The sequence below is a fragment of the Myotis davidii genome, unplaced genomic scaffold, assembly GCF_000327345.1.
Source record: "Myotis davidii unplaced genomic scaffold, ASM32734v1 scaffold233, whole genome shotgun sequence".
NCBI classification, from domain to species: Eukaryota; Metazoa; Chordata; class Mammalia; order Chiroptera; family Vespertilionidae; genus Myotis; species Myotis davidii.
In genome coordinates, this window is record NW_006285917.1 from 3416486 (window position 1) to 3432460 (window position 15975).

Genomic DNA, 15975 nt, shown 5'->3' on the forward strand with positions numbered 1-15975 from the left:
TTTAAGTCCTGGGTTGCAGTGTGGCTTGATTTAAAGCAGTTTTCCCAGAGACATCTAAACCAGAAGAGTATGCAATCAAAGACTCATACTCCACTCTCAATTTACTTTCAAACACTCCAAAGTAACTCTATCCTGTCTTCAAAGTTTGGGAAAGGCCATTCTACATTTTTTCCTCATTAACAAAGGTACCATACTTACAATTACCTTTATTGTTAATATAAGAATTTCGTCTGTTTGACTAAGGTTGGTTACAGAAAAGTTGGCAATTAACACAGCATGATTCCAACTGATTGATCATTTTCTTTCTTTCTTTTTTTTAAATCCTCTCCCAATTTTCTCCATTTTCAGAGAGAGTGTAATGGCTGCTTCCCCCACATGCCCCACCGTGGGCAGGGAGCCAACCACAACCCAGACATGCATGTGCCCTTGACCAGGAATCTAACCCCTGACCCTTCGGTGCACTGGCCTATTCTCTAACCACTGAGAACCACTGGCCAGGGCTGATTGATCCTTTCCCTTCCTACACTGTATTACATACCCGTCAAAAGTCTGTATGGTTCTTGGCTGGGCCCCAGGGGCGGAGTCGGGGGCGGGGGGCGGGGTGGGCGAGAGGGAGGAGGAAATTTCCACATGGGTCTTCCCTCAGTGTCAGGGCGACCTGCAGCCGTACAATTACAGCTAACAGACGTGCAGGCTGCAGTGCCTGGGGACCGCGGGCGCCTAGATGTATGAGCTCCCCATAGTAACCTCTTTAAACCTCAGTTTATTCATACATATTACAGTATTTCTCATTGTACTGTTAGAGATGTTAAATGAGAAACTCATTAAAATGCTTGCCCTGCATAAATGGCAGTTGCTCCTATAATTATTCTCATTGTTAAAGATTTAATCATTGCCAGTGGCCATTACACTAGTACAGACTTAGGTTTGTGATTCTAAAGCCAATGCCTTCCCCCTATACCATGTTGCTTTTCTTCTCTTCCTTAGAAAGAATTAACAGAGGAAGAAATAGTAATTCACACATCTTTCATACAATTATCTCTAGTCTATCCTATCTAAATAATCCACAAATATTACAATGGCTAGGAATAGAATCAAAGGCTCAGTACTTGATCTCATATATGGCTAACTAGACTTTCATTACCTCAAAGGCAGTCTTTCATTACCTCAAGAGCAGTTTGTACTTAATGTAGTACTTAAATATTCAGGCTTTAGAATAAAAAAGACCTGGATTTGAGTCTCAGCTTCTCAACCTCTAAGATCCACAATTCCTGATCTGTTAAAAGGGAATAATAATATTAACTCCCTCATAGGAATTTTTGGAGGATAAGATAAAAATAATATATTTAGAGCAGGGCCCGAAACATGGTTAATGCTCCCAAATGGTAGCTGTTGTTATTACCAACGTGAGATACTGTTTTCTACATTTAATTTTTTTCCCATTAGTTCAGCCAATCAACAATTAGTGCCCCTTTGTGCAATAAAGAAAATTCACAATCAGCTTGTTTGATACTAACAGAGCATTACATTTAAAAGGATACCACGTTGATTCCTTACGGCCAGAAGCTTATTAAAGACAAGCCATTCTGTCACGTAGCTGGCTCTATCACCTATGCATCTCAACAAGAACAGAAACACTTAGATCGCCATCCTCTCTGTCCAGAGGTTCAGGTATCTTGGCATGTATAACCAGAGAAAGTCTTTACTTCTGCTCTGGAAGATAATTTTCTCTCTCCCACAAGGAAGAAGAAAAACAATACAGACAAGAAAGACGACATTTCCCTTTCACTGGTTTGTAAAGACTCATAATACAGAGAGATAAAGAAATATATAAAAGGGTTCACCCTCTCCAATAACCAGAAAACAACAACAACTGTATCAATAAAGTTCAGACTATAATTACCTTCTTCTGTTGTTCTTCCCCAGCCACCTATGAAACACTCTGTCTTTTCATCCAGCTTTTGGAAAACATCAAAAGGTAGACAAATGGGCTGAATGTAGTTATTATACCTCACTGCTTTTTTTAGATGAAAAAGTGCAATGTCATTTACGTAGGTTTCCAAGTGGAAGTTTGGGTGGACGATGATTGCTTTAACCTTTATAATCTTGGCGTGTGGATGTCTCCCGTCTATACTGTTAGTTCCAAGCACAGCTCTCCACACTACAGGATCTCTGAAAGAAAGTAAATGTTCTTGTTATAAACACGTTTATTTGAGTAAATATTCTTAATCTCCCACTAGTTTTTTTCTCATGTTAATAAAAAAAATTTTATCCCACTTTTATGTGACATAAAGTCACATCAAATAAAAACCTAAATATCAATATGTAGGAAAAGAGAAAAAGATCTTTGGAATGGAAAGTCCAAAATCAGATTCAGAGAATTTTTTTTAAATATATTTTTTATTGCTTTCAGAGAGGAAGGGAGAGATAGAAACATCAACGATGAGAGGGAATCATTGATTGGCTACCTCCTGCACACCCTCCATTGGGGATCGAGCCTTCAACCTGGGCATGTGCCCCTGACCGGAATTGAACTTAGGACGCTTCAGTCTGTAGGCCGACCTCTATTCACTGAGCCAAATTGGCTAGGGCTCAGAGAATTTATATGACTAAGGCAGCAGCACTTCTTACCAGTGGACAGAGCATGAATTAGTAAATGATATTGGGGAAACTAGCTAATTAACTAGTTTGAAAAGTGAATTAATTCTCTGGAAAACACAAAACAATAAAATAAACTCAAAATGTATTAAATAGATTTAGACACAAATATTTTAAATAAAATCTATCTTTTAGAGATACATAAAGTGGTATGTCTGAGATTTGCTCCAAAATAATTGGAGGGGGAGTTGATGAGGATAAAGATGAAACAAACAAAAAAGATGAAACAAGATCCAGCATGAATTGATAACGAAGCTGGGCTATTAGTATCTGGAAGTTCACTAAACTATTCCCTCTACTTGTGTAAATTCTTGAAATTTTTAGGAAACATTTAGATATTAAATTAGTGTGAGAATTATAAAAATTAAGTCAGAAAGAACATATAGGCGAATACATAATACAGTACTGACATGAGGAAGGACTTTATAAAGCATGACACTAGATATAAAAACAATGTACCTTGCCCTAGCCGGTTTGGCTCACTGGATAGAGCATCGGCCTAGGGACTGAAGACTTCCAGGTTCAATTCCGGTCAAGGGCATGTACCTTGGTTGCAGGCACATCCCCAGTAGGGAGTGTGCAGGAGGCAGCTGATTGATGCTTCTCTCTCATCGATGTTTCTAACTCTCTATCCCTCTCCCTTCCTCTCTGTAAAAAATCAATAAAATAAAAAAAAACACACAATGTACCTTGACAGTCTTTGAAAAATATACCAAAAAGCAAGCAAGACCCCAAACCAACCAAATGATGTTCTGTAGGACAAAAGTCAACAATTAAACTCTAAGCATTTTACAGTTGTTATACCTGTCATTGGATTGGGAAAGAAGGACTTTTACTTTTTACATGGTTGTTTACAAATGCTGAAATTCCTTTTTACTGTTTAAATGGGAAAAGTGTATGTATGTGTGTGTGTGTGTGCGCGCGCATCCTATATACTAAAAGGCTAATAGGCACATTGAATAGCGGAACACTTGGTCGCTATGATGTGCACTGACCACCAGGGAGAAGATGCTCAATGCAGGAGCTGGCTCCTGGTGGTCAGTGCGGTAGCCAGAAGCTGGGCTCATGGCTAGCGAGCGCAGCAGTGGTGGTGGGAGCCTCTCCCACCTCCGTGGTAGCGCTAAGGATGTCCAACTGCCGGCTTAGGCCTGCTCCCCACAAGGAGCGGGCCTAAGCTGTAATCGGACATCCCCAGAGGGCTCCTGGACTGTGAGAGGGTGCAGGCTGGGTTGAAAGGCCCCCCGAGTGCATGAATTTTGTGCACTAAGCCTCTAGTTTGATGATAATGCTCAGTACAGAGAGGAGTCGGAGGAATAAAGATTCTCCTATTCATTGTGGAAAGTATAAATAGATGAGTACTTTGGTAGCATATTCCAATAGCCTATAAAAGTTGCATGGTATTGCCCTGGATGTGTGGCTTAATTGGTTGAGCATTGTCCCATGCACCCTGAGGTTGCTGGTTGAATTCTGGGTTGTGGACTCAATCCCCAGTAGGGGGTGTGCAGAAGGCAGCCAATCTCTCTCTTCCTCTCCTCTCTAAAATCAATAAAAAAATTTTTTAAAAAAACCTCTCAGGTATAACCATTCCTAAAAATAAATAAATAAATAAAAGGTTGAATTGTATTTGACTCTGCAATTGTATTTTCTAGAATATATCTCAGGGAAATAGGAGATATTTAGCGCTCTCAAAAGTAGGCTAGGCAAACTGTAAAAAGTTTGTGAAAATGTTTAAAGTCCTAGTTCTGTTCTGTTTTGTTTTTTAATCACTACTTTAAGCTAATTTGAAATAATGATGTTTCTTTTCTAAACTTAATGTATGTTATTTACTTCAGTTTATTCAGACCATAAAATTAAAAAGCAAGTTGTATACACTGAAAATTAAAAAATATTGCTGAAAGAAATGAAAGAGTACATACATAAATGGAAAGACATCTCATGTTCATGGATTGGAAGACTTACTACTGTTAGGATGACAGTACTAGTCAAGATGATCTGTAGACTCAAGGCAATCCCTATAAAAATCCCAATGATGTTTTTTGTAGAAGTAGAAAAACCTATCCTAAAATTCATATGGAATATCAAGGGACCCCCAAGTAGCCAAAATAATCTTGAAAAAGAAAAATGAAGTTGGAGAACACACAGTTCCTGATTTCAAAACTTACTTCAAAGCTATAGTGATCTAAACAGTGTGGTGCCAGTAGAAGGAAAGGTATATACACCAATGGAAAAGAATAGAGAGCCCAGAAATATACCCTTGCATGTGTGGTTAACTGGTTTTCAACAAGTGTTTCAAGACAATTCAGGAGGAATGGACAGGCTTTTCAACAAATTGTGCTAACAAGATTAGATACCTACATGCAAAAAAATGAAGTTGGACCCTACCCTACACCATATGCAAAAATTAACTAAAAATAGATAATGGCCAATATATGAATAAAATTATTAAAACTCTTAGAATAAAACCTTCATAATGTTGGATTTGGCAATGATTTCTAGGATATGACACCAAAAGCACAGGAACAAATGAAAAAATAGATAAATTGGACTTCATCAAAATTAAAAAATGATAAATAAAACAAATGAACAAATAAAACAGAAACAGACTCACCAATACAGGAAACAAATTGGTGATTATCAGCATGGGGAGTGGTTGGGGGGTGTAGGTGAAATAGGGTGAAGGGGATTAAGAGATATAAACTTCCAGTTATAAAATAAATAAGTCATGGGGATATAATGTACAAGATAAAGAATATAGTCAAGAATATTGTAATAACTTTGGTGACAGATGGTAACTAGACTTACTGTGCGGATTGTTTCTTAATGTATATAAATATGAAATCACTATGATATACACCTAAAACTAATAGAATATTGTATATCAATTATACATCAATTTTTTAAAATTTTAAAACTTTTGTGCATCAAAGGACACTACCAAGAGAGTGAAAAGACAATCACAGAAGAAAATATCTGTAAAACATATATTTGATAAGGGATTAATAGCCAGAATATATAAAACACTCCTACAGCCTAACCAAAAAGACCCCCCAAACAGCCCAATTAAAAAATGAGCAAAGGACTTGAAAAGACATTTCAAAGACTTGGAAAGATGTTTAGCGTCACTAATGATTAGAGAAATGCAAAGCAAAACCACAATGAGCCACCACCTTCATTAGGGCAATTATAGTGGTGTGAATGAAAGTTGTGCAAGAGATGAGCTAAAATAGATACAGAGGCAGAGCTGCCTCAAACAGATTGTCAAACTGCAGCGGGAAGGCCAGGGAGGGTTGGGGGGCAGGAGGGAGGGGAGTAAGAGATCAACCGAAGGACTTGTATGCATGCATATAAGCATAACCAATGGACATAAGACACTGGTGGGTAGGGGAGGCCAGGGGATTGTCAAGGGCAGGGGAAAAAATGGACACATATGTAATACCCTTTGTAATACTTTTAGCAATAAAAAAAATGTAAAAAAAAGAAAAAAGAGATGAGCTAAGGAAAAGGAGACTGATGTTCTGGATATACCTCTAATCAGCATGGGTACTGGGGGACAGAAGAAATAAATTTAAGAGCTACTGCACAGAGAGAGTCAGCACACTCTCTGGGTAGTGGAGCTGTTGGTAATGCTGTTATCTGAAAAACAGAGAAGAAAGATTTAAAAATTAACTTTTTGCAACTAATGAACAAACAAGAAACACAAATAAAAACTCATAGACACAGACCACACCATGGTGGTTACCAAAGGGAAGGAGGCTGGGGGAACAGGAAATGGTAAAGGGGGTCGCCGAAACCGGTTTGGCTCAGTGGATAGAGCGTCGGCCTGCGGACTGAAGGGTCCCAGGTGCGATTCCGGTCAAGGGCATGTAACTGGGTTGTGGGCACATCCCCAGTGGGAGATGTGCAGGAGGCAGCTGATCGATGTTTCTCTCTCATTGATGTTTCTAACTCTCTATCCCTCTCCCTTCCTCTCTGTAAAAAATCAATAAACTGCCGAAACCGGTTTGGCTCAGTGGATAGAGCATCGGCCTGCGGACTGAAGGGTCCCAGGTGCGATTCCGGTCAAGGGCATGTAACTGGGTTGTGGGCACGTCCCCAGTGGGAGATGTGCAGGAGGCAGCTGATCGATGCTTCTCTCTCATTGATGTTTCTAACTCTCTATCCCTCTCCCTTCCTCTCTGTAAAAAATCAATAAAAAATATATTTAAAAACAATCAATAAACTATATTTTTTAAAAAATGGTAAAGGGGGTCAAATATGTGGTGACAGAAGAATATTTGACTTTGGGCGGTGGGCACAAAATGCAACATATAGATGATGTGTCATAGAATTGTACACTTGAAACTTATATACTTTTATTAGCCAATATCACCCTGAAAATTTAATTAACAAAAATTTTAATTAAAACAAAATTTTTCATTTTTAGACTTGTTGAGAATGCAACTCCAATATATATGTGTAGTGGGCAGCTGGAAATATGACTTCAGCTGGAGAGACTTAGGAGTTACCAGTACATGGTGATGCCAGAAATAGGAGTAGATTGAGACATCTCTGGTTTTAAGTTTTAGTGTGGAAAGATCTATGATACCAATAAAACAAAACCCTTGTGCCCCAGCCAGTTTGGCTCAGTGGATAGAGCATCTGCCTGTGGACTGAAAGGTCCCGGGTTCGATTCCGGTCAAGGGCATGCACCTGGGTTGCGGGCACATCCCCAGTGGGAGATGTGCAGGAGGCAGCTGGTCGATGTTTCTCTCTCATCGATGTTTCTGACTCTCTATCTCTCTCCCTTCCTCTCTGTGAAAAATCAATAAAATATATTTAAAAAAAAGAAAGAAAAGAAAATACTGCCATTTAAAAGATGACAGACTCCATCAAGGAAGCAGAGAAAAGGAAAAACGGTTAAGTAGAAATTGAGAAAAAAGATAGTTATAAGTGCAGCAGTCAACTTTGTCAGATTTTATAGAGATCAAAAAGGATAGGGACTGAGGTCCTTAGATTTGACATGGAGGTGGATTTTTTAATGCTGTTTTTTGACCACAGAAATCATATTGCATTTGGGATTTTATGAGTCAATGCAGATGAAGCAAAAGGGAATCTCTCTTTCAAGGAGTCTAACAATGAAGGGAAAAACAGAAACTGGTAGGGTGTTTGTTTATTTACAAGTAACTAGAGGCCTGGTGCATAAAATTTGTGCACTGGGGGAGGGGGGGGTAGGTCCCTCAGCCTGGCCTGCACCCTCTCACAGTCCAGAAGCCCTCAGGGGATGTCCGACTGATGGGGAGTGGGCCTAAGCCTTCAGTCAGACATCCTTAGCACTGCAGCGGCTAAGGGCTCTGGCTGAGCAGCGCTCCCCCCAGGGGAGCACACAGACCACCAGGGAGCAGCTCCTGTGTTGAGCGTCCACCCTCTGGTGGTCAGTATGTGTCATAGCGACCGGACATTCCACCATTCAGTTGATTTGCATATTACCCTTTTATTATATAGGATAATGAAGTGTTTGGAAGCTGTAGGGAAGAAACAAGAGGAAGAGGTTGAAAAATACTAAAGAAACAATGAAATATAATGAAACAGTATAGTTTTTGAGACCTGGGTTTAAATGAGTGGGCTGCCACTTAATAGCTATGTGATCTTGGGCAAGTAACCAAATCTCTCTGATCTCTGGATTCCTCAATTGTAAAGTGGAGATAATAATAACTATCTCAGAAAGTTAGTGGGAGGGCTTTTTAAATACAGAATTCTATGTAACATCCTTAGATAGCACCTAATCTCAAAGCTGGTCTTTGGTAAGTGGTGGTTATAAGAAGGAACAAGGAATAATTGATGGTGCAGGCTTTTGGAAGTGAGGGGGAACAGGAATAGAAGGTGGCAGAGTTAGTCCTCTCAGACAGGAGGAAACTCCTGGAAAGTAGATGATACCTTCATAATGACTACTTTCTTAGAACGAAGCCCAGTCTCTCGTATATAACATATATTCAGTAAATGTTAGTTGAGTAAAGGGGTTGTAAACATCAATAAGATTGAGTCTTTGGAACTGTTAAGTGGAATACAAACATTATCTTCAGATGCTTGGAAGGGGAATTGGGTTTGATATACTAATATATGGCTTCAGAAGGCAGAATGAAAACCAAGACACTTAGTTCAAGATTAAGAAAAGCTTTCTAAGAATGAAAGCTGAATGAAATTGAAGTGAGAGTCTCCCACAGGAGCAGTTCATCATCACAGGGTTCAGGCAGAGATCCATATGATGCAATTATGGTTATGTGTGCAGGTTTTCATTCTGACAAACCTGGATTTGATTCCTGATTTTGTTGCTTCCCAGCTGTGAAACCATGAGCAAGGTACTTATGAATGCCCAGGTCTCAGGGTCTCCCTACAGCAAAGAGTGGTTGCAAAGATTAGTGGCCATTATGTATGAAAGAATGCCTGGCTCAATACATTGAAGCGATAATTATTTCAGACTAGAGAACCCTTAGTGAAGAAGGATTCATAATACAGGACAGAGGATTGAACTAGACATTCAAAATGGCTATTTGAACTCTAAGGTTCTCTGACAATACAACAAAACTGTATCGTTTGACCAAGGTCACACATCTAGTAGGTTTTGGAACCTTAAAGCCACTGCACCACTGTGCCAGGGGAAGACTAAGATACAGGTATCCCCACTCCAAACTCATTGTGCGCCCCACCATGTCAGAGGAACAGATCAGTAAAGGCACATTGTAGAACTCAGTAGGCGTTAAGAGCTTTTCCAAGAATTTTCAAACCATACAAGCAGGCCTTTCCTCCCTTTGCATTAAGGCAGTGGTTTTCAACCTTGGCTTCACATTAGAATCACCTGGGAATCTTTTTAAAATCCTGATTTCTGGGCCTCAACCTCAGGAAATTCTGTTTCTTTGTTATGGGGTGGGGCCACAACATTAGTAACAAAGAAACAGAATTTCCGGAGGATGAGACCTAGAAATCAGGATTTTAAAAAGATTTCAAGGTGATTCTAATGTGCAGCCAAGGTTGAGAGCCACTGGCTTAAGGTTTGAAAGCTGCAGAAAAGCAGCTTTTAGAGATAGCATGTTAGAAAACAGTTGCAAAACACCCACACCGGAAAGAGCAGAATTGACTTCTAACTCTAAAACTTTTTCTCCATCTCTTTCTGTACAATTGGTTACACCATTGTATCTTTCCGTGTTTATAATCTCTGTTACTCAAAGGCCAATTGGTAGAACTAAAATCCATGTTTTAAAAATATAGTGTACACATTAAAACCTATCCAACCAGGCCAGTTCCCTCAATTGAATTTTGAAGTTACTAGTTCCTTTTAAAGACTTTTCATGTCCTAGCTAGTTTGGCTCAGTGGCTAGAGGGTCAGACCGAAGGGTCCCGGGTTCGATTCTGATCAAGGGCACATATGTCGGTTGCAGACTCCTCCCGGGCCTGGGCCCTGGTCAAGGCTCGTGCAGGAGGCAACCAATCCATGTGTTTCTCTCACAATGATATTTCTCTCTGTCTTTCCCTCTCTCCCTAAAAGCCAATGGAAAAATATCCTCGGGTGAGGATTAACAAACAAACAAAAAAGACTTTTCATTCTTCTCTAAGATTCTCTTAAAAATTAAAGACTAGCCTGGCTGGTTTGGCTCAGTGAATGGAGCCTCTACCTGTGGACTGAAAGGTCCCGGGTTCGATTCCAACCAAAGGCACATGCCCGGGTTGCAGGCTCGACCTCCAGTAGGAGGCATGCAGGAGGGAGTCAACCAATGATTCTCTCTCATCATTGATGGTTCTCTCTCTCTTTCCCCCTCCCTTCCTCTCTGAAATCAATAAAAATATTTTTTTAAAAAAAACACCCTTGAGGCCTCCTGGTGCTTACCACAGGCTGTGTTCTTACACTGACTGTACAGAAATAGGAGGCAGAGTAAACTTGCCCCATGAGCCCCTGGTTCAATCCCAGTCAGGGCACAGGGCTGGATTGCAGGCTCAACCCCCAGTAGGGGACGTGCAGGAATCGAACCTGGGACCTCTCAGTCCGCAGGCCGACGCTCTATCCACTGAGCCAAACCGGTTTTGGCTAAAAACCCACATATTTTTTAAAAAACATTTTTAAAATTTAAAGACTAAAGGGAGACTAAGACAGGTACCATGGTTTTCCAAAGGATTTACCTTAGAGCTTTATATATATATTCTAAACCTCACCCAAGGCTATGTTTTTATTGATTTTAGAGAGAGGAAGGGGGAAAGAGAGAGAGAGAGAGAGAAAGAAACATCAATGTGTGAGAGAACCACCAATTGGGTGCCTTCTGTATGTGCCCTGACGGGGAATCGGACCCGAAAGCTAGGTACGTGCCCAGAACAGGAATGGAACCCAAAAGCTTTTGGTGTAGGACAGTGGTCAGCAAACTGGCCCTTTAGTGTGGCTCTTCCACAAAATACAACATGTGGGTGCGCACATACAGTGCGATTGAAACTTCGTGGCCCATGCCACGGGGCCAAAGAGCCGACCACTGCTGTAGGATGACGCTCCAACCAACTGAGCCACCTGACCAGAGCTAAAGCTTCATATTAAACTAGAGGCCCGGTGCATGAAATCCTTGCATGGGTGCAGTCCACAGGCCTGGCCGGCAATTGAAGCACAAGCGTCTGGCATGGAAGGGCAGGTCCCAGCTGAACTCTGGGCCCTGGGCAGCACCTGGGCCCCCAGACCCTCACACCCCCGCCCCCCTTCCGCCTGAGTCACGGCGCCTGAGTCCCCATGCAGAGATGTGGTGAGCACAGCTGGACACCGCAGGCCGGGACGCAGTGTGGGCCCCTGGGCCGCCCAGCGGCAATGCATGGAAGCCGGGAGGTCAGTGCACTCTCTCCCAGCCAACCTCACAGACCGGCTCCTGCATGAACCCACGAGGAGCCCGACCGGCCCCTTTGGTCCCAGCAGCTGCGGCCTGGCTCAGCCAGAAGAGGCCGTGCGGTGTGGGGTGGGCTCCTTGTGGGCACCTGGCACCTGAGCGTGGGGGCTTCCCTGACACGTGTCCTGGCATCCTGGGGGAGGGTAGCAGGGGGAGTGACAGTGAGCTCGGCGGACACCCCACATTCTCACCGCACTTCTGTCCTCGTCACCCCCACCCGTCAGGTAGCCGGCAAGAGGTCACAGCCCCCGGCCTGGGCACCACAGGAGGTTGGTCGCTGCCACCCACCCCCAGTTCCCCATCCCAGCCCAGGGCCTGGCCCTGATTGGGACATCAGGGGCTGCTGACTGCTGGTCACCATTTACGGGGCGATCAGTGGGGTGATCAGGCCCCCGCTCACTTGCACCCATCTTGGCCTGGCACTGCCCACTCACCTATTCCACCATGGTCTCACTCTCGTTGGAGCCCTTCAGGGCCAGCAGCGCCTTCACTGCCGCCCCCTGGTGGTCAGCGCACATCATAGCAAGCGGTCAAACTCCTGGCCAACCAATTGGGATATTAGGCTTTTATTATATAGGACTAGAGGCCCGGTGCACAAAAATTTGTGCACTCAGGGGGAGGAGGGTCCCTCAGCCAAGCCTGTGCCCTCTCGCAGTCTGGGACCCCTCGGGAGATAACGACCTGCTGGCTTAGGCCTGCTCCCGGGTGGCAGAGGGCAGGCCCAATCCCTAGGTGCAGCCCTTGGTCGGGCTCAGAGCAGGGCCAATTGGGGAGTTGGGGCACCGTCCCCTGTCATGCACAGAGCAGGGGGGATTGGGAGGTTGTGATGCCACCCTCAGTCACACTCAGGGTAGGGCTGATTGGGGGGTGGGGGCACCGCCCCCTGTCACACTCAAGGCAGGGTCAATGGGGAGGTTGCGGCACCCCCCCGTCACGCACAGAGCAGGGCCAATCAGGGGGTTGGGGCGCTGCCCCCTGTCACTCACAGAGCAGGGCCCATCAGGGGGGTTGGGGCTCCGTACCCTGTCACGCACAGAGTAGGGTCAATCAGGGGGTTGGGGAGCTCCTCCCTGTCACTCACAGAGTAGGGCCGATAGAGGAGTTGGGGCACTGCCCCCATCACACACAGAGCAGGGTGGATCAGGGGGTTGGGGCGCCGCCCTCTATCACCCACAGAGCAGGGCCGATCAGGGAGTTGGGGCGCCGCCACTGTCACACTCAGGGCAGGGCTGATCAGGGGGTTGGGTGCCGCACGCTATCACACACAGAGCCGCTGGGCGATCAGGGGGTTGGGGAGCTCCCCCCTATCAGGCACAGAGCAGGGCCGATCAGGGGGTTGGGGCGCCGCACCCTGTCACACATAGAGCCGCAGGGCGATCAGGGGGTTTGGGCGCTGCCCCCTGTCACACTGATCCCAGTGCCAGGAGGCCTCGCAGCTCCGCTGATCCTGATGCTGGGAGGCATATTACCCTTTTACTGTATAGGATAGAGGCCTGGTGTATGGGTGGGGGCCGGCTGGTTTGCCCTGAAGGGTGTCCTGGATCAGGGGGGGGGTCCCCCTGGGGTGCCTGGCCAGCCTGGATGAGGGGCTGAGGGCTGTTTTCAAGCTGGCGGGTGACTGAAGCTCCCAACTGCTCCTTTTTTTCTTCTTTTTTATTCTGGGCCAGCTTTAGCTCTGACTCCAGCTCTGAGGCCTCTGCTGCTGAAAGCAGGTATCTGGTTTGTTTGTGTTCTCTAATCAAAACACTGTATCAACTCCAGCTCTGAGATGCCTGCTCGCTGAAAGCAGGTTTCTGGGGTTTTGTTTAGCGTCTATATTTGTACCTATGTTTTAAACTGCAAGCTCAGAGGCCAGCAAGGCAGGCGGGGAACGTTGGTTTCCTTCGTCACTGAAGCAAGCAAGCCTCATGTTAGTTTCAAGCTGCCTGGCTGCCGGCCACCATCTTGGCTGGCAGTTAATTTGCATATCTCATTGATTAGCCAATGGGAAGGGTAGCGGACGTACACTAATGACCATGTTTCTCTTTTATTAGATAGGAGTAGAGGCCCGGTGCATGAAAATCGTGCATAGGTGGGATCCCTAGGCCTGGCCAGCGATCAGGGCAGATCAGGGCCAGGCTGATCAGTGTCAGGCCGGAGAAGAGGTGATGGTTGCTGGGCCAGGCGTGGAAGGAATGGAGGCTGAACACCACCATCATTGGCACACCGCCACTGCACAGTTCCCCGCCTCCCCCCCTCCACCTTTCCTTGCGACAGTGCCACTACCATGGTGGGCAGGTGGTGGGCCGATCAGGACCTGCTGGCCAGGGGGAGGGATAGGGCACAGGAGGTTGGCCGCCAGACCCGAGGACAGACCCAGCCCTTGGCCCCTCTGCAAGGGGCCACGTCCGCTGCTACTCATCCCCGGTTCCCCATCCCAGGCTGGGGCCTGGCCCCAATTGGGTGATTGGAGCCTGCCGGCGGGGGGTGGAAGTAGAGGAGGGACCGCAGGAGGTTGGCTGTGGGAGTGCACTGACCACCAGGGGGCAGCTCCTGCATTGAGTATCTGTGCACTGGTGGTCAGTGCACATCATAGCGACTGTTTATATATAGGCTTTTATATATATACTAGAGGCCCTATGCATAAAATTCGTGCAAGGGGCTTGGCCCTCACAGCCACGGTGGCTTGCCTCTGCCCTCGCAGCCCCGGCTTTGTCCAGAAGGACGCCTGGAAGGTCATTCAGCTATCTAGTCTAATTAGCATATTATGCTTTTATTATTATAGATAGATGGTTCTATTCTCACTGTGGTAAATCCTGTTTCTCTAAGATTGACATAATCCATAGATTCAATAAACATATATTATGTCTCCTATAAAGTAGGCCAAGTTCTATATTAGTACCAGGAATATAAAATAAAACATGTAGTCCTTGCCTTCAAATAACTCCTGACCTAAAGGTGAGAAATACAAATACATGATTACAATATAATAATTTTAAAAGCTAAAGGAAAGTTTCATTATTTAAAGCAAGGTCCAACCAACTCCAACCCACAGGCCAAATCTGGCCTGTCTCCTACTTTTACACGGCTAATAAACAAAGAATGTTTTTGGACTTGTAAATGATTGGGGAAAAAGTAATATTTTGTTCAAATTTCAGTGTTCATAAATATCTCTTGGATCACAGCACACACTTTCAATGATGTATTGTATGACCATTTTGGTTCTATACTTGCATAGTTTAATAGTTGTGACAGACACCATATAGTCTGCAAAGCCTAAAATATTTACCGAAAATGTCTCTACAGAAAATGTTTGTTGACCTCTGACTTACAGGATTCATTTTAAAAGACATTCAGCGTGGTACCTATAAGGCATAATAGTCCCTTGCAAACATACAGCTTAAGTCAACAGGACTGAAGTCACACGTCCCTCCACCGCTTTGAGATACCCCTAAGAGAATCAGATAGGAGTGTGTTATGAATACATACCGAGTGTCCCTAGTGCAGTGGGCCGCGGTGAGGACCCAGCTATTCCTCACTAAGCTTCCCCCACAGATATGAGCCATGATATTTCCGGAGCGAATCTGCAGGCTCACTATCCAGGGCCACGCGCCAACCTGGGCGGCCGTGCCGCCGACGATCCGAGACCCTGTCAGCACGTTCACGAGCGGAGCTGTTCCACAACCTGCAAATAAAAACAATACATCACTTAGACCGAACATCCAATAACAGGTATTACCTCCTCATCTTAACACACTAATACAGGCTTTGAAACTCCTAGTTTAACAACTGGTCACGTGAGCTGGATGCCATATTTTGAGGGAGGAAAAAAAGGAGAGTTAAGGTAAACATGTCTTATTTATAAGGAGAATGACATGAAATCAAAACAATCCATCAATGTTTAAAGCTCTGTTGCCCAAAAGCATAAAAATGAGATGTTTTTCTGGCCAGGTGTCATGTTCTTCCCCCGGGGGGAACTGGTTGGTGAGCCAAGGGCCACAAGTTCCAATACTTGCCACTTTTATTTTTAATTTTCTTGAACTGTAGCCTGAAAAGGTCACCTAAGAGCCCTAATTCAACTTGGAATTCCCATGAGTCCTTCCTCTGTGAAACGGGAATGACGAGCTCCTCGGAGAGACGCCCTGCACATGCGCCCTTTTTGCTATTGTTACTGCTCTTGTCGAGGTGACAGCCCGACAGCTCGGGTTGTCATTGGTGAAAGGCACCCGGGACTACGGGGAAGGAGGGCCCCGAACCAGCGCGGGGAGCGGAGAGGATGTCCTGAGGAGGCAGGGAGGGAGGGAGCGACACATACTGCCCTTGGCGTCCGGCCTGTCCTTCTGGGCTCTCTGCCCTTCCGCCGGCTCCCAGGAGGGGCGCCTGCCCCCGTGCGAGAGCGAGGGGCGCCCCGGGAGGAGGAGAGCGCCCCCCAGCAGCAGCAGCGCGGCGC

The 15975-nt window shown here is 45.0% G+C and overlaps 1 protein-coding gene and 1 pseudogene across 1 annotated transcript in view; both read right to left on the bottom strand.

The window, feature by feature from the left end:
• Nucleotides 1–181, bottom strand: part of LOC102774828 — a 2155-nt pseudogene extending 1974 nt beyond the window's left edge.
• The window catches only part of TMPRSS12 (transmembrane (C-terminal) protease, serine 12), a 33118-nt gene that overhangs the window by 15516 nt on the left and 1627 nt on the right, over nt 1–15975 (bottom strand). Inside the window, exons 3-4 of the mRNA XM_006757115.2 lie at nt 15015–15210; nt 1904–2172 (exon numbers count right to left, since the gene is read on the bottom strand). Of these exons, the coding sequence (XP_006757178.1) occupies nt 1904–2172; nt 15015–15210 (465 nt within the window). The remainder of the gene's footprint in view (nt 1–1903; nt 2173–15014; nt 15211–15975) is intronic.